This window comes from Melospiza georgiana, chromosome 8 (assembly GCF_028018845.1).
Source record: "Melospiza georgiana isolate bMelGeo1 chromosome 8, bMelGeo1.pri, whole genome shotgun sequence".
NCBI lineage: Eukaryota > Metazoa > Chordata > Aves > Passeriformes > Passerellidae > Melospiza > Melospiza georgiana.
Genome location: NC_080437.1, coordinates 30512688 through 30531043, shown reverse-complemented (window position 1 = coordinate 30531043; position 18356 = coordinate 30512688). Strand labels below are relative to the sequence as shown.

The following is an 18356-nucleotide window of genomic DNA, read 5'->3' as shown; positions in this document are numbered from 1 at the left end:
CCTCTTAGGCCATGTGGGATTTACACTTTAGGTGTCTCTGTACCAAGTTCTCTTTTCAGCTGTCATGCTCTGGATATAACTGGTGTAAACTGACATTATTGTGATCCACCTAGATCAGAGAAACCACGAGCACTTTCATTCAGAGTTATTCCAGGAGAAGGATAGGGTGATGATAATCATGCCATTTATCTTTTCATGCCTTGTCCATCATGTAAATCCCAGATTCTCCTCTGTGCTCTGCAGACTGTGAGTCACAGCCATGTCAGTCAGAGCCCAGTTCTTTCAGTTCCTGAGCCAGGCCTGCCTCAGGTCCCCACAGTGCTACCTGCAGGATGAGTGCTGCCATCATCACCTGACTAGGAAGGACTGTCACCCTTCACCAGGGAGTGGTGCAAGTGCCTGAGGGCAGGAAGCAGCTTGGGCTGGGTCTGTGGTTCACATAAGGAGCCAATTTGTGGTCCTGAGAAATGTGCATTGCCTGAAAGAAGATATTTCAGAAATTACACCAAAGAAAAAAAGTGTTTCTCCACATCCTGAATTGTATGTAAGGCAATCAGCCTGACAGACATTGGAAAAACTGAATCAGGAGTGTGTGTCAGTCCCTGTGGCACAGGGCACCCACAGGAGGGTTTGGGTCTGGCTCTGGTTCTTGGTAGAGTGGAGCAAGGCAGTGCCATATATGAAAATAATCATTAGAAGGAACTCTGAGAGGAATGTGGAGGAAGCACTGGCCGGTAAGGGACTGCATCTCATATTTAATTTCTGCTTACACTGACAGTGTGCGTGTAATTTCAGATAAGACAGAAGAGATCCAGCTAATAAGAAATTCTTGATGCTTGAGTCTACCTTCACTGACTGGAAGATGGAGAATGGCAGCAGTTATGGGACACATTAATTGTTGTGCTCAGAACAATGCAGCTCATTCGATAGGTCTGGGATAGTGAGTTTGGGGAGCCAAGGAGAAGAGATAAGGAATGTCATGTGCCCTCGTGTGCCTCTTGTCAAAACTCAGGCATGAAACTCAAGTGCAAAGCAGCCACTGAAACTGGTGCCTGTGTTCATGATGAGACACCTTCAGAATCTGATGGACATCTTTGTGTGGTGATCAGACCCCTCTGAAACATTTTTAGGGGACCAGGACTTCTGGATATGCTCAAATATTTTGCTGTTCTTTCCACAGAGTCAGTCTTTGTGTGTGAGTGCTGAAACAGTGCCACTGAGTTTCACTGTCTGTGTATTTCAGAGAGTATCTGAATCACACTGGTGTGATTAAATTAATGTAGGCTACAACAAATCAGAATTAATAGCAAAAGTAATTTCTAACCCATATTGTAGGCTTTTGAAGTGTAGCTCCTTTTAGGAGTGGTAATTTTTTCTGGGCCTGTTTCTATGTCTTAAAACAGATTTTAGTAGGCAGGAAGAAAAGTCTGGCTTTTGCAGCTGCCTCTGACAATGGGCAAGTGAACACATCCAGTGGTTTTATAAATACCAGCTTGAGAATTATCAAGGACATAAATCCTTTTTGGTAGCAGTGGCATTCACATGGGTAGGTAAAAGAGAATCAAAACACTCACTGAGAATCGTGTTCTCCAAAGGAATCTCAGATACTGTGCTTCAAGTGCAGCAATATATAAATTACCATGGCTTTCATAGAAGGGTAAGTGTATAAAACTGTGAAAGCAACTTTTTTTTGTTCTCATTTCAATTTTAGATTGAAGATGGTTAATGAATTTCTTAGCTTGGATGGAGGTCATCTGGGAGCAGCTTTGTGTATTCAATCCTCTAGAGAATTGCTAATATGTGTAAAAAAAAGACCACTCAGCTCATTGGAGAATCTTACCTGCAGTATTTGAGTGGCAGAGCCAAGAATAAGAGATGTGCTTCATATTTCTATTGTTTAACTCCAGTGTTTTCTTTCTGGTCAAGTGAAAATCAAATTTTAAATTGAATTGAGACAAACTCAATTTACCTTAGTGTATCCTTTCCAGTATCACACAGCAGCAAATAAAAGAATGTTTTGGAACTTATAAATATTTATGATTTTCCATAATACATGCTGGCTGTTAATTAAATCACTCAAAGCAAGCAAAGCTAATATTAACTATTGGTTTTGTGAGCTGGAGATTTATGGAGTGTAGCATTTGAAGCAAATAGCACTAGAAAAGGGAGTTTTAGAGGCAGATGATGAAAGTGACCCAAGGCAGAGAGGAGTCCTTAGGGACAGCCAGATTTTCTTCACAAGTAATGGGCAGAATTAAAGGGAAGATTGTGAAGTTCATTATTCTGAATGCTATATCTCCTATTAATGCTAGAGTATTGAACTTATCTGAACAAATCAGGTGAGATAAAGGGAATAACTATAGATTTGCCTTGGAAATTGAGAGGCAGATGCAATTCTTGAATATGCATTTTGATAGAAGCGTGGCTCTGAGCAGCTCACCTACAGCCCAGTGGCTCAGAACAAAGCTAATCCTCTGAACATCCACTCTTGGCCCCAAGCTTTCCTAGTGTCACAAAAAAAGGAAAAATCTCTGGGATGACTGTATTATATGCACTGCCAGCCTGTATTTGCAAATATTGCTTGTGCTTCCTGTGTTGCAAGACCCTTGTGGCAGCTGGGAGAGGTTTGTGCTCCTCACACAGCCCCGTGGGCGTGCTCTGTTTGTGCAAGGGCTGGTGATGACCCATGTTCTTTCTGGAAAATTTTATATCCTTGATATTTGAAGATAAAGATTATCGGCTCTGTTTTGTGCTGGAAATATGCCACAGGAATAGATTTGGGCATGCTAGCAGCTTCTGCTCCCTGATTGCTGGAAACAGAGCAACTTAAAGCAGCTTGGAGGCTACTTGAAATTACCAAGTCCCTGATACTGTGTAATGGCAAAAGGACAATGGGAAAGCCCCAGGTTTTGTAGAGACTCCACCCAGATTAGATTTACTGATAGGTCAGAGATAGGTCAGTTGTTTTGTGGCAACTCCAACTCCAGTCAGTTTTGGTTAGGGAAGAATAACTCAAATAAACATTGGGCACGTGCAAAGGTTTTTGGTTTTGCTTCTGTCCCAGCAGCCTGTCAAACAACTGTGAGACCCAGGGGCTTCACAGAGTACCCTGACTGCATTAAAGCCTCAGAAAAAATACCTTCCAAAGGTTTTATTTTTTTTTTCTGATCTTCTGTATAACAGACAGGTATTTGAGGATTGGAGCATGTAGGAAAAAAAAGCCAAAACAAAGATGAAAGAGCAGAAGACCATGGAAGGCTTATTTCTGCAAAATTCTGGTTATTTTGCAAGGATTTTATCAATTTATTGTAGTGGATTACAGTAGCATGAAAAAAATCTGAAAAGTCACAGATTAAGATAGGATCTAAAGTAGGAAAAGATAAACTGCCCAATCTGAATGCTGAGGTCTCTGTCTATTATTCCTATTTAGTTAATTTCTATTATTGTTGTTATTTTAGTTCTGGGCTCACAAACATTTGGGAGGGTCATTTTGATAGGCTGTGATTTTGGAAAGAAGAGAAACTGCTGTGCTATGCAGTAGAGTATTTTATTTTTGTTATCAGAAAATTCTGACAAAAATGGTCCTTGTTGTCTCTTCAGCACACCTGCACATATGCCTTTATGACAAATGTGTTTTCTTTTCTTTCAAAATTGTTTTTCTGTCACATATAAAGTACATAAAGATAATGTAAGTGGACCAGATAGTTGATATTTTGGATTGCTAACTGTTGCTGTCCCTTTTTCTAGAAAAGGTTTAAGAGGTTTTTTTGTGTAGTTGGTTTTTGTTACCCCATTGTCCAAAAAGTGCCATGAGACAGCAAAGTGTCTGGGGCTGAAAGCTTCATAATGGCTTTCTTATAAATTTACCTTTGGCATAATTTTTGTAGTGAACACACGTTTCAGGAGTACAAAATTAAATTTGTATTGTAATTCTGAAGCATTTATAATTTGTCAAAATATTTAAATGATGTAAAAGACAGAATGCAAATCATAGTATGTCCTTTGAATTCCTGGAGAAATGAGGCATGTTTGATTTTAAAAAGCACTACCTTTCCACATGACAGCCAAACATATGGAGTGGTGTGTCTCGCTTGACATTTTAAAGATTCAATTTAAATTGTTCTGAAAAGATGGCTTACCTTATTTTAAAGATATGAAAGAATTGCCTATCCAGAACTTTGTCAAAGGCAGATTTTCTCATGAAATATCAAATCCTTGCATTATTTGGACTGGCACCATTAATATGAAGTGATAATATCCAAAAGTTTCATACTAGGAAGAATTTTAAATTTTATATACAAGAAACAAGGAGGAAGATTATTTGCCACCAGCAACACACAGGTGTTGTCAGTGTGGGTTTTTTCACCTTTATCTCATAAAAAAAACCTCTCCTGTTCTGTCTAAAAATATATTAAACAAAGAAGGGCAGTGTTGATGTCTACTACACCAAAGAATAAAAATTAACTCAAGAAAGAGCATATGACAAGAATGAAAACAGAACACAAGGGGAAGAAATTAATGCAATGTTCTAGTTTTAGCTGAAAAAGTTGGGTGACAAAATGCATCTTTTTAAGTGGTCTAATCAGCTGTGCCACACTTGTAGCACAAGTCAGCTGCCAAAATGTTCTCACATTTTGTCAGAACACAGTTGAAATCTATAGCTTAAAATTAAACAAAATGAAACTTGTATTTTTGAAAGAATATTATTTATTATTCATAAAAACATCAAATTAGTTTTGGAATTGCAAAAGGGGCACAGTCAGGTATGGAGGTAGGAGAGGATGGGCTTTAAAGAAGTCTTGAGTCCAACAGGACTTTGTTTTCTTCCTGTGAGGAGTGATGCCTTACATGGCACTGATCCCACTGCTGTTTGTGCCATAAAACCCAGGGTTTTGTGATCCTGAGGAAAATATTTACATTTATTTTGCTTCAGTTCCTGACTGTATGAAAGGCAAAAGATAGAGTCTCCTTAATTTGTGCAACTCTGGGGCAGAGAGCCATGCATGGTTTATGGAGGATGTTCAAGATGTTGTAATTACCAGTTACAGATATTTCCAAACTGTGTAGAAGTACCTGGGGCTTTTTTATATCTCCAGGGGAGCACAGGAGGGGGAAGCCCCTTCTTGCTCAAGAAGAGAATGTTGCCAAGAAGTTTCCTTAAAGGGTACAGAAGGATGAATTTCCTGCTGAGGATGGTTTCTGGTCCCACCCTGCTCGTGGGGAGATGATAAATAAAGGGTACTTTGAGAAAGCAGACACCTGATTTATCAAATACCCTGAGCAAGCTCCTTCAGCAAACTGCACAGGAGGTGACAGGGTTGTGACATCTCAGGAGTATTGCTGCATCACACCTGATCATCAGGCACGTTCAGCCTTGTGTAACACCCCAAAACTTCTGGGGAACCTCACTGGGAGCATTCTGCAAGAGCTGGCTGCCAGCATGGGACACCACAGAATTGCCCAATGTGATTGATACACTCAATTTCTGCCCCCAAATGATAAACCCTGCATCAGAGGCGGAAATCTGTTGCATGCCTCAGACAGCAGCCGGTAATTAAAAAATGAAAGAATTTTTGTGGGTAGCCTGTGTTGAAACAAAGGAACTTTAGCTTATTTTGGCTGATGCTCATAACTCTTGTTATGGTGGTCTGGTTTTGCTGACCAGTACAATCAAAGTGCTGACAAATTTGGAGTGGCAATGCTAATCCAAATGATGTAGCTCAAGTCTGACTTCAGCATTTTCACAAAGGCAAAGTAGAGGTGGAAAATTCAGTTTCACTGGCAAAGAGAAAATAGTTTCTTATTGAAAGCTGCCAGAAAATTCAAGTTCCTCAGTAGTACAGTACAGTTTTGATAAGGAGATGCCTGATTCAGGTATAGAAAAGAGTCCAGCTGATTATTAGTAACATGCGTGTTTTCACAGGAGTGTAGCTGCCCTACATGGAGAAAAGGTGTCAGCACTAACTTGGAAATTGAGCTTTTATGGAGGGCTGGACTCAAAGTCTGTTGAAGGAGCCTCGTTAACCCTTTGTTGTTGCCTGCAGGGTCCTCTTGCAGCTGGTGAGGGTTGGGCATTCCTGGCCCTCAGCAAAGAGCCAGGGCTTGCCACATGCTGGGCTGCACAGTTCCACACCCACAGAACACTGACCTGGCAAGGGGAGAGAGTTTAAGGAAATACTTGTCAGTAAAATGGGACATTTTCAAGGCAGCTAGCCAACATAATCAATATAAACCCTGGTTTTATTTCATGTTAGGCCAAAGCATAAGTTTCAGTAGACTGAGGACAAAGAGTATGTTATCTTCTTTTTTTTTTTTAATTGACTAATTATTAACTTTTAGGATGTGTTTGCCTTTTTGGTCAGGCTCCCTTAGCATCAGGAACAGGAGGGTGCTTTTGAAGGGAATTGCTCCCTCCATTTCTCCCACTTACCACACTTTGGTTTACACGGCAGAGTGGGATGTGTTGGAACCCTGGATGCTGAGAATTTTAGACTGTCTGTGCTGACAGGCACTGACTCCCAAAAGAACACTGCATTTGACCTGAGGCCATGGAGAAGCTTCCAGAATGGAATGACAGAACTGGGATTGTGGGTGTGGAGTTTGAATAGAAGTGTGTGATATCACATGGGGGAAAACTTAGAGTTTAAGGTTTTAGAATATGGTAATATATGTAAAGCAAGATGGAGGTTTTAGGGTGGAGGCTGGTCCTTCTTCTTTTTCTTTCTTCTTCTTATTCTTTATCTTCTTCTTCTTCTTCTTTCTTCTTTCTTCTTTCTTCTTTCTTCTTTCTTCTTTCTTCTTTCTTCTTCCTTCTTCCTTCTTCCTTCTTCTTCTTTCTTCTTCTCCATGGATTTGGGTGGTTTTGTGTAATTGGATAGAAAAGTTTGCATTGTGGGCCATGGGTGATTGGTTATTGATTAAAAATAATTTAGGTGTAATTTCTTAATTGGACAGTTTATCCTTAAAATACCTTGTAGGGAGAGCTACACTGCCATTTTTTACCTTGTTAAAGTACTGTAGAAGTTACAGCTTGTGAGACTGTAACATAGATGAGAACATATAAACATCTAAATCCAAACAAGAAATCCCATCTAGTGATTTAATCCTGACCTTGGCAGAAAAGGGGCAAAGAATCCATTAAGGTGAATGCATAAAGTGCATTAATTTTGGTTACAACTAAACAAGAGGTATGTTCCAAAAGTGTGTCTAAAGTCCTGCAGATGGCAGTGGCAGCCAGGCCCGTTGGCTCAGGCTGGAGTCAGCATGAAACACCTGCCCAGGCAGGTACAGGGCTGAACCCTGCAGTTTCTGTGTGCTGGGCTATGTGCCATGGAGAGCTGGGCACATGAAAATGCAATTTAAGAGAAAAACTTCTACCTTTACATCATTAGATTATGTACTTACATATTCCCGTTTTCCCCAGATATTATTCTGACTTCTTCAGCTCCCATGCAGCCTCTGTCTGCATGACCCAGTTGCTTTTTCCAGAGGAACTCAACTTTTGAAATGTTCCCAGAAATTTCTGTATCAATGTAGTTCAAGTATGTGTTGCCTGGTTTGAAAGTTCCCCTGCCAAAAGAAAAGCACAGAAGTGATGCTCAATGTTCTACACAAATGAGGGGGAAAAGAAAATTTGACTATAGGGAATAAGGGAGATGAGCTGAGGGGTACCATGGGAGTTGGGGCTTTGAATGCTACTGCTGGAAAATTATGAGTTTTTTAATAGTTTTGCTGAAATTCCTGTGCCTTTCAGGATGAAAACAATTATCATTTAGCACAGCCTTTGTCAGTATCACTGTGATTTATTCTATACATTGCTTTTGAAAAATAAGATCTATCTTCAAATAAATCCAAGTCAAAAACTTCTCTCAGTGTTTCTGGTTGCTCTCAACCATGAAGGAAATTGAAAATTATAGTTTACATTTGTGCCTTCTGTGCTATCTCTGTTCACTCTAACAAAACACAAATTGCAATGTGACATTAACATTGAAATTATCTGTGAGTTTATTGCTGCAGTGGTGTATTTATAAGCAGAGGTACTCCTGGTACAGACCAGTAATGAGGCTGTGTTCAAACACAGAGGAGGTTGGTTTTGTAATATTGAAGCTGGGTTGCTGACCAGCCTCTGTTAATTGGGATTTAAATTCCCATTTACTGGAAAAGGCCAGGCTGAGTGGACAGGAATCCCATATTCCAGCACAATTCATGGGTGAGCTGCAACTTTCTAATTCACATATCCCCCAGAGGAGGGGATAATTGGATGACTGTAGATCTCTGAGCTCTTTGTATTCTCAGAGACCACCAAATCCTGTTTGAGTCCCGCAGCAGCCACAGAGCTCTTGCCCACTTTGCTGGGCTAACATCAACCTCAGAAAACAAAGGAAAATACACAAAGCAAGAGGGACCAGCAAACAGATTTTTACCACAGTCTGCAGCACAGGGAAATTCCATCATTTATCAGGTACAAGTCTGTAATTTACAGTGTAAATCACAGACCACACAGAACAAGGTGACACATGTAAGAAAAGCTGTGTGTACATTCCATGTGCTAACAGGGATAGAGCCACGTCTCCAACAGCCACATTAAACTTACTTGTCAATGGTATATTTTTTTCTGAAGCCATTAGTTCCAGTCAAGGCTACATCTATATTTCCCTTCATGGTTTCTGTTGCACATACTTTAACGTGTATCTCTTTTCGCCAGCCTTGGGAAGCAAAATCAAATGGATTACAGTTGTAAGGAGATTTCTTTCCTAAGGGTTAAATTTCTTATATGTTTCAGTGTCTCTAAGAGAGAGAAAAGGATTGCACAAACATGCTTATAAGCAAAAAACACCTCTGACAAATTGAAGTTCATTTATTAATTTTCCTAGTTCCCCAGTCCTGTGGCTGTTTCTACATTAAAACTGTATTTCTTATTGCTCCCTGCCATTTTGACTTGATGAGCTTGGCAAAAATATCATTAAATGCTCCAGTTTTATAAATTTTGCCAATAAAAACAATGCAGCATTTTAAAATTTGAAATTATGCACTTCCAGCATAAAAATTCCTCCCAATTGCAGCTTTATAGAATTTTTGAGTCATCACGTAATAACCAAGTTTAACCCAAAGGTGAGCATCATTTGATCTGTTTTTACAATTATCTCAGCTTTCCAAAATAATGCTGGTACTGCATGTTCCTAACACCTAAAATTCTGGATGTTTTATTGAGTGCAACTCATTAACTGCAGCAGCTCTGCAGAAGTGTAAGGTCCTTTTTCACACATAATTCATTGCCATTTTAGAATACACCACAAAATGAGCACTTACGAGCATATGGAGGGGAGGGCCCTGTGTTTAAATAAACCTTTTGCTCTTCTTTTTTGGTTTTATGTAAAAACCTATCAGCATAATGACCCATCAGTGGGCATCCTTCTTCTGGACATGGAAAGCACTCTCCCTGGGGGGAAAATAAAAATATGTGTTATAAGACATCATCTATTTAAATCTCACTTCTTAAATTTTAGGAAATATAATATATAGGAAATATAATATAATTTTAGGATATTTCAGCTTTTCCCCAGTTTGTCTGTTTGGGTTTTTTGTAGGTCTTTGCTTCTCAGTTCAGATCATATCTTCAATATTTATCATTGTGGTTCAAAAAGGAGTTGAGGTGGTCAGTCATCTTATTTCATCTTGTTGAAAATAATGAGAGAAACAGGTTGGACATCTGGCCTAATTCCTTGCAGGGACCATAAGTAAATACTACAAAAAGTGTTGTGCCTTGCTACCTGATCTGTAAAATCCAGGTAATATATTCATTTTTCATAGGGTCCACTGGGAGGTTTTCTGCTGGTTATAGGATGGAAAACCACATTTCCAAGTGTTTCTGGCTGAATATCTCACTCATATGGTAAAAAATATTTATGTTTAGGAATACTGGAATTTAGGAAGGTTGGGCTTTCCATTTGTCAGCTCTTTATCCTTTATTCCCATGCAGAGCCTTAATGAATTTAATCTACCTAGACAGATCAGACAATCAGATCAAGACCTTGACATCCATTAAAAGAAGGTAAAACAAGATAAGCATGAAAGCAGATTCATTGCAGTGGGGAAAAACAGCTCTGCTGTGTTTAGGCAGTTCAGTTTTGATATGTGGGAGGTTCTGTTCAAACTGGTATTTGTGGACCTTTGGCTATCTGTGTATTTGATGAAAAAAAAGGCAAAATCATCATCACTTCTTTATTGTGAAATTGCTTGGGTTTGGGTATGATCTGGTTGGGAATGTCCCCTGTTCCCATATCCCATGACCCCTGGTGTAGAAGTTGTTCCAGGAATTATTAAAAGAAATAATTAGATAAATCCAGACCTGGCACTTACCAACACAAACTCTTGGTATGTGTCACACTGGTACCCAACAAATCCATTTGGAGTGATGATGCTCTCAGCATAATACCTGAGACTTCTTTTGTGTCCACATCCAAAAGATCTGTATGCTGGGGAAAAAAACAAACCAACAAAAACCCCAACAGGTAAAAAGTGATTAAAGCAATACACTAACATAAAGCCCATGCCAAAGAAACATTTTGGGGTCTCTTTTCCTCAAAAGCACTTGCACATATAGTGATGTCTCAGGTAAAAGAAATAGCAATGATTAAAAGATATTTACATTGGGAATTATTTGGTTTCCTAATAAGACAGTGTACTTATGCCTAAATATATTATTTTCTGTTGGAAAGAGGTAGTTTTTAACAGAGGTGGAGATGCACAAGGTGAAACAAGAAATATTTGGGAGTGTTCCTCTTTGATATTTCAAAGACTGGAATATTTCATAGCTACCGTTTTTGTAAAGCATACAGTAGTTAAAGTGAAGTAGTTTCCCTTTTCTTACAGTTATCACAACATGGTATTCTGTAAAATCACAGTTTCCACTAATTTCTAGAATTAAAGGTAATTTTAGCAATTATTATAAATTCAGTGGCTTTTTGGTGTTTTTAAGCACTAGAAAATGTGCAGTCATTTGATAGCAATTCTGTGAAATCCTCTGAAAAGCAGGATATTTGGCAGCGTGTCCTTGATTTTTGTCAGAACTCTTTGAAACAAGTACTTTTTCCCATCAGACTGAAATTTATAAGCAGCCAGTAAGGAAAGAAGGAAGTGCTATTTGGGCTGTATTTACACATCCCTTATAGCAAATGTTGTCTTCCTTGATTCCGAGGTCTCTCCTATATCAAAAATCCATATACTAAAGTTAGTTTGTTTGTATAAAAATGGGTTTTATTCCACTTCAGCATGTGGTGGGGGCTCACCAAAGCACAGGGGCAAGTCTGGGAGGCACTGAAGTGGTTGCAGACTAGCACAGGTTGTAGTGAAATCAAAATTTCCCCCAACTGCAATGTTTATGCATCTTAAAGATAGACCAGCTGGCGCTGACCAGTTGACACATTGTTCCTTCCATAAGAAAAGAAAAGAAACCTCACACTAAAATCTCTTTGAAAAGTCCTTGTTGTCTGTTTTTCTTGGAAATAATCTGCATCATCAAGACTTCCTGAGTATGTTTTCTTAGTAGCTCCTTCTTTAATTCAGAAGGGTTTGTGCTTTTAAACCCTCAGCTCTTACAGCTGGCTCAATTTATGTTAGTGGCAAATTCACTTAACACCTATAGTCTTTCCACTGCATCAAAAACTGCAGGGAAAAAGTAACTAAATATTATTTCTAAAGCACTTCATGCATAAAAACACTACATAAATGTAAACATTAGCAAACAATAGAGAGGTTACCAAACAAAGTAAGGTTCAGCCAAGAAGAGGGAGTTAAGGCTGTCTCTATTTTTTAAGAGCTCCTTGAACAACCAACGCCATCTGCTCGTGTTCAATGAAGTTGAGTTTCTCCTTCATGACAAAACATTGCAAAGAGCCTTTTGAAATGTCTCTGGAAAAATATTGATTTTTTTTATTTAAATGCAGACATTTTTATGCATTCCAGTTGGAAAGTGTTTTTGTTGCAAGTGACTTTGAGCACAGCCAGATTTCAGTTCTCTTTGTTACTAAGTTCTCAACCAGTTCTAAGGGACAGCATTTTTGAAAGCAAATTATTTAACTAGTGGTAGGGATTTCAAACCATTTAGCTGTGAATAACAGATGTTCTCATTTCTGTAGGTTAGGATCAGAAGGCAGGATTTTGTGGATCTATTGTACTGGATCCCCGGGTAATTCTGATTAATGGTCCAACTCTCTTTGAAGAACTACTAATGGAGCAGTCATTTTATCATCTTTTATTTTTCTGACCTTGGACTGTTCTCTTTGAAGAGACTAAAGCTTGATGGCATGCATGAATCCCACTAATATTGGGAGTAATATCTTCCTAGGGAGAAGGAGAGCTCAGATTTTAAAATACTCATTTTTGGATTATCCATGGATGAAATTTTACCAGTCCTTCATATGAAGAATTCCCACTGAGTTCAGCCTGTCAGCACAGTGGCAGGCTCTTAGAGAGCTTGTGATGCACAATTTTGCATGCTTTAACTGAAGTTTTCATCTAGAATTTGCCTTGTTTAGTATAAAAGAAAACTGGAGGGTATTTCAGAGGCAGCTTTAAATGTTCCATTTTTGAGCATTGTATCCCTATTCCAAGTATGAAGTATATAAAGGTCTTACCTTATCCTAGCCTTTGTTTCTTCCTGTAACTTATAATGAGGTATTACTTTAACATGTATTTACCTCTCATCAGGTCATTGATATCCCGAGTTGCAGGAGGCACACGAAGCTGCTTGCATCCTGGCATCTTCTTCCCACCATTTGGGTAAAAATCCAGGTGGCCACAAGTCTGAAGAATCCCTGGAGCTGAAATGCACAATGGATCCTGGCAGATCAGTCCCAGGTGTTCTGTAGCCAACCTGTGTGCCAATGGCATCCTTTCAATGAAAACTTACCAAATGAAAACTTACCAAAACTTACCAAAGTCAAAGAAAAGATGACCAGCATGAGTGTGAATTATATCAACAAATTTTGCATCTGAAGGATCCAGCCTAACCATTGTGGGGGTGTACTGGAAAAGGGGCCCAGCTGGATCCAAACCTAAATTAATGGAGATACATCTGATTGAGTAAATAATATTATCTGTATGTCACCACACAAAGGTCATGTATGCTATATATGTGATTACATTTCTGCCTTTACATTAAAAAATCCATTTTGAGACCCACAGCTAGAAAAACAGGCAGGGTATTAATAGAAAGCTGACTGAAGGCATTGCAGTATAGTAAAATGCTGATGGCAGCTTGGTTTACTTTTGGGAACAATGATATAAGAAGAGATTTGGCTTATTGGGTTATTTCCATCATTTTATTGAAAAATATGAAATCTCCATACGTTACTCTGAACATGGTAGATTTATTTATGAACTTTTATTTGGCAAGAAGTCTGTTTTTATTTCCAGAATATTTATTGAAAATGGTATCCCTTCACTTCAGTGTCAGTGAAGTCTCTTTGGAGATATAAAAAACACAGCTCTGAGCCCAGTTTCCCTGAATTGCTCATGTGGCTGCTCACTGTGTGCACGGCTTAGACATAGCAATGCCTATGGAGAGAAAGAGCTGACTGGGAGAGAAGGAAAGCAGAAATTAGTGAGTTTTTAGAAGAAAGCAAAGTGTGTCTGTGTCATGACTTGTGTGCCACTATGCTGGCTGGACACTTATTTATGACAAAGCAGCACATTGCATTCTGTGTTGTATTTTTATAAAGCAGCAATGATTCTTCAGCTCTCTTGAGTGAAAATATAAAGTTTTATCAGCTGATAAAACTGCAGTACCTGTTATTCTTCCAATGCCAGGCTTCCTCCTGCCTGCCTCCCCTGCAACGTGTGCTCCAAGGCTGTGGCCGATGAAATGGATGTTGGCAGGAGAGTAGCCATACTCCTTCTGTGAAGGTTTATGGAAAGGAGAAAAAAAACCAGTGTGGGCATGCAAGTGACAATGCAGCATGTCCCCATGCAGTGCCAGGACATGGCCAGGTCACTGGGAGATGAGTGTTCTGGTGGAAAGTCACAGTTCTGGGTGATGGGATCTCTACCTAAAGAGAAGTAATTTCCCAATCATCCCACCCCTCTTCATTTTCAGGGTGCTCATGGCTATTTACCATCTTATCCTCATACACTAAATCTAGGGGATTTCGTTTTTCATTTCAGATTTTCAAACCTTTTGAACTGCTGAAAATTCATGTTAGTTTTTCAAAGTCAATTATGACACTAAAGCAGGTATTTTCATTTGTGTGGGATTAAAGCCCTTCTCTAACATTTGGACCTGCTTTACTGGGTGCTTCTTGTTCTTCCTGGCTCTATTGAATCAAACCTAAAGGTGCCACGCTGAGCACAATGTTTATGTGGACTGTGCACATTCCAGGGATATTTTTTACCTCGAGGAAGTTCACCAGGTACTCCAGCTCGGCCCCCACAATGCGCACGTTGTTGACGGCGTCCGTGTACAGACCACTGGAGCCGCCCCTCCAGTCTGTCAGAATGCAGTTCACATCTTCAGAGTGAAACATGAACTGGTGGAGAACAGGAAAAGAGCAGAGGAGAAGGGAACAGCCATTAATCACAGCGGTAGCAGGGCATTTGTAAACTGTATTTTGTTTTTTTTTTTGTGTGATCGGTGATGACACATCTCCAGTAATTCCTACTGATGCTGAAGATCAACACAAGGAGGCAGAGTGGAACCAGTGATTAGAGGACATCCACAAGCTTCCTTCAGCTCTTGTTCCATTCTAGATGCCTTGGTTGGCTCTGAGGTACCAACTTCTCTTAATGACAGTACCCCGTTACCAAAATAGGTCCAAGCTTTATCCTTCAAAATTTTTATGCTTGCATCATCTAAAAGAATTCTCAAATTTGTGCTTGAATTGTTCAGCCCTGAAGTTCATAGATTATAACCAAAATATTCTATTTAGACACTTCTGCCAACAGAACTTTCTGATTTTTGTATTTTATTCTGAAACAATTTCATTTTTGGAATGTGCCAGAGTAGAATGAAACCAATCTGCTGAACAAAGCCTTTTGGTTTTATTAGATCAAATGTGTCACTCAAACTGACACGTTTATTGTGACCTTTTGCTGAGATGAGAAAACTCACTCTTTTTTTTCCCCTTTATTATTGGCAAGGAATTGAAAAATCAATTTATTATAGCTTTCCCTGTGGAGGTGAATGCAGCAAAAGAGCATTAAGGAGAAGGCTGAGGTGCACTGTACTCCTAGCCAGGAAAAAGACAGTGGTCATGTGGAACCAGGCTTCATTCTGACTTTTGTGCTCCCTGAATTAACAAGAGAACAGAGGTGCAAATTTTACATGGGAATTTTAAGCCAGATGTGGATATTTAGGCTTTCAAATATAAGCAATATGACTATTAAAAATAGTTGTACCTACCCTGCAGATGCTTGTTATCCAGGGGAGATCTGCTCCAGCAAGGTGGCCGTGGATAATGAAACGAGTTTTCCTGTGCGCTTGGAAATTCGAAGCTTTTATAGTTGAAGGATTTGTAGCTGAAATTTTCTGTGCCAAGAGAACCAAACAACCAGCAAACACAACAAGGATGTGACTGTTCCATCCCACTGTACATTTGGATAAAGGGCAGAGTGCCCCAATGGTTAAGGCATAGTTCTAGACCTGGAAAAGATGGGTCTTACTCCTCATTCCTAAACTGCCTTTCAAGTCTCATTTAATCAATTAATCACTTCAACAAATGCTTCACTTCTCTGGTTAATTGAATTAATGATACTGGCATCTTCTGCACAATGCTTTGTGATATGCTGGTACAACATGCCATGTAAGTACAAGATTTTATCAAACTTGGCAATGGAAATGCAAAGATAGCATCTTCTGAAAGGCATTATGTGGTTGACTTTGAAATTATACCTATTGTTCTTTCTTTTTTCCTTTGAAGATAAGACCTCAATTGCTTCATTTTTATTTGATGGGAAATCCCACCAGGCTTACAAATTGAGAGGCTGTAGGTATTTTGGTGTGTATTGAGAAAGAAGACATTATTTTCTTTAAAAGAAGATCTGAGTACTAGCTCTGACATAATTTTTGTTATGCTTTTGTTGACTTAAAAGGGGGATGTCATGCACTAATTAGCAGACATCTCACCTTCAGTGAAAGACTGATTTGTCAAAACCCCATAGGCCCTCAGCTGGAGGAGTTGGACTTGTTCTGAAGTGACTTAATAAATACCTCCATTGATTGTGACTGCCGTTTATATAAAACCCCTTAATTCTGGAGCCTTTTACCTGTAATAACTTGTGTTAGAGGGCTGTGATTAATGTATGTTGTAAATATACCTGGCCCTTCAGGGAGCTGAAATGAGGAAAAAGGAAAAAAAAGATAGAAGAAAATTATCATGTGTCTAATATACAATTTGAGGTTCTCCCAGGAGTCTTATGAGCAAAATATGTGAGAAAAGAAACTGTCCCTACAATTTATTGAATGTATTGTACACCGTCAGTATTTATAAACAAAGCATTTTCTTACTTGGTATTTCACCATGTTATCTCTGGTGTAGAGAAGGAAATTTGTGTTCACAGCATCTGGAGAGCTGGGCAAGCCTGCCAGTTGTCTCCCTGGGATCCCAGCCCATGGGGGGCTGTCTGAAAAGCATCCAAGCCTTTGGTAGCAAACTTCCCTTCCTGGGGTGCACAAAGAAAGAGATACTCGTGTTTGGCAATGTCACAGGTTCTGCACACGAAGCTGGCAGGAGAGGGTTTACATCAGGAAAGCCCAACAAGCCTGATTTGGATTGGGAGGGCACTTCTGAGCACTTTTCATTAAGGGGCTCAGTTGTGCTTGGGTGTTTGAGGTGAGGACTTGAACTTCAGGAGTGGTTCCTGCTGCAGACAGAGCCTGGAGCTCAGCCTGGTGAGCTCAGGATAAGTTTGGTTCAACATATTGTTAACACAGCCCTTGGAACAAGACAATAAAATCTTGATCCGGGGAAGAAGAAATCAGCTTTTGCTGTCAGCACAGAGTAGTCCTTTAGATCAGTCCTAAACTCCAGGGATTATCTAAATTGTTATTTCTTGTGCAACAGCTCATGAAGGAGCAAAAAGAAACCAAAACATTAAAATAGATACTACTTCTTGCTCCGCAACAGACATTAAACATCTTCCTCCTTGTTTTCATCACCATAAGATTTTAGTGGAAGCAATAAAGTGTAATTTGAGTGGAAGCCTAGAGCAAAGCACAGCCTCAGGATGTGTGATCTGTGCCTGAAGGACCAGTTTCACAATTTCTTTTGTGCCTTTAATACAGTAATGGTGCAAATATGACATGCGGGTGTTGCCATTAATTGTCACCCTTCCACACTGTTATAGCACAACAGTTGTGAAATCCCAAGAAATTTTTATTGCTATTGAAAGGTCCATTATTTCCTGTCATTGAAGAGGTATTTTGGACAATGACTATTTTCTTGTTCTCTGCATAGCACTGTGAAGAGTAGGTGCCTAGACTCTCATTACCAGGGTTGTAGTGATTTCAGGGTAGGAAATGTTCTGGAAGAATTTCAGTATCAATTTGCATCTAAAAATACCTTTCTGATTCCCATTCTGTTTACTAGCTGCAAAAACCTTTACAGAATTAAAAAGTAATGAGTTAAATGTGGGAAAGACATGACATGTCTCAGTGGTCCTAATGAAGAATTATGTTAAATCCATTCCAATGAACAGGTTTTTTCTAGAATATAGATATCCTGGTGTAAGCTGCACATCATTTTTACTCTTTATAGAATTTATTAATGATATGTCTCACCTCTGGCTGCATTGAGAAGAAAAAGAGTAGTGATCCATACTGCATGCATCTGAAGTGAATAAGAACACAATTCAAACATAATTGAAATTAGAATCTGGAATTCACCCAAGGGTTCCCTTAACCCATTAAAACCCCTTGAAACTCAGTACTTCAGTCATTTACTAAGATCCAAAAAAGCAACTCCTCCTCAAAAATAGCAAGGTTTCAAAAAAATAGCTTTGGGATTATTTCTGTTTGCCATGGAGATTTTGCATGATCAGGATATCCTCTAGGAATCCTTAAAGATCATCTTCCTGTCCTTGACAAACAGAAACTTTTTTTCTCTGTACAGGTGCACTTTATGGGCATGCAAATTAAATTCTAACAAGACTTGCAACAACATATTACAGACTGAAATTTGTCCTAGGATTTCACAGAAAAGTTACTCACAGAACTGCCATCAATGATTGCATTAAAACAAACAACCCAAGAACAAACTTAGTTTGTGCTTGTAAATCATACAGATGGTCTTGAAACTAATTTTGATCCCTGCTATCAGCCATGCATGCTTATCAGCCCTCATCTGCCTGATCACTTAATCACC

General features: G+C 39.2%; 1 protein-coding gene across 1 annotated transcript; it reads right to left on the bottom strand.

Annotated features, from left to right (window-relative positions):
- Nucleotides 1-5980: 5980 nt before the first annotated feature.
- Nucleotides 5981-17822, bottom strand: LOC131086611 (pancreatic lipase-related protein 2-like). The gene is made up of 12 exons (XM_058029698.1): nucleotides 17774-17822; nucleotides 16502-16656; nucleotides 15398-15523; nucleotides 14391-14525; nucleotides 13789-13897; nucleotides 12936-13055; nucleotides 12699-12821; nucleotides 10360-10475; nucleotides 9310-9439; nucleotides 8594-8705; nucleotides 7405-7569; nucleotides 5981-6143 (listed from the first exon to the last, which is right to left on the bottom strand). Exons 1-12 carry the CDS (start codon nucleotides 17820-17822, stop codon nucleotides 5981-5983), a joined length of 1503 nt encoding a protein of 500 aa, XP_057885681.1.
- Between the last annotated feature and the right edge of the window lie 534 nt (nucleotides 17823-18356).

What these genes read in the sequence shown, in the direction of transcription:
- LOC131086611 (XM_058029698.1), bottom strand. Translation starts at nt 17,822, where the DNA reads ATGCATGCAGTATGGATCACTACTCTTTTTCTTCTCAATGCAGCCAGA. An exon ending in TCATCTTTTCTTTGACTTTG is followed by an intron (nt 12,822 to 12,935) that starts GTAAGTTTTGGT and finishes TGTGCATTTCAG; the next exon opens with CTCCAGGGATTCTTCAGACT. An exon ending in TATCAATGACCTGATGAGAG is followed by an intron (nt 10,476 to 12,698) that starts GTAAATACATGT and finishes TTTTTTCCCCAG; the next exon opens with CATACAGATCTTTTGGATGT.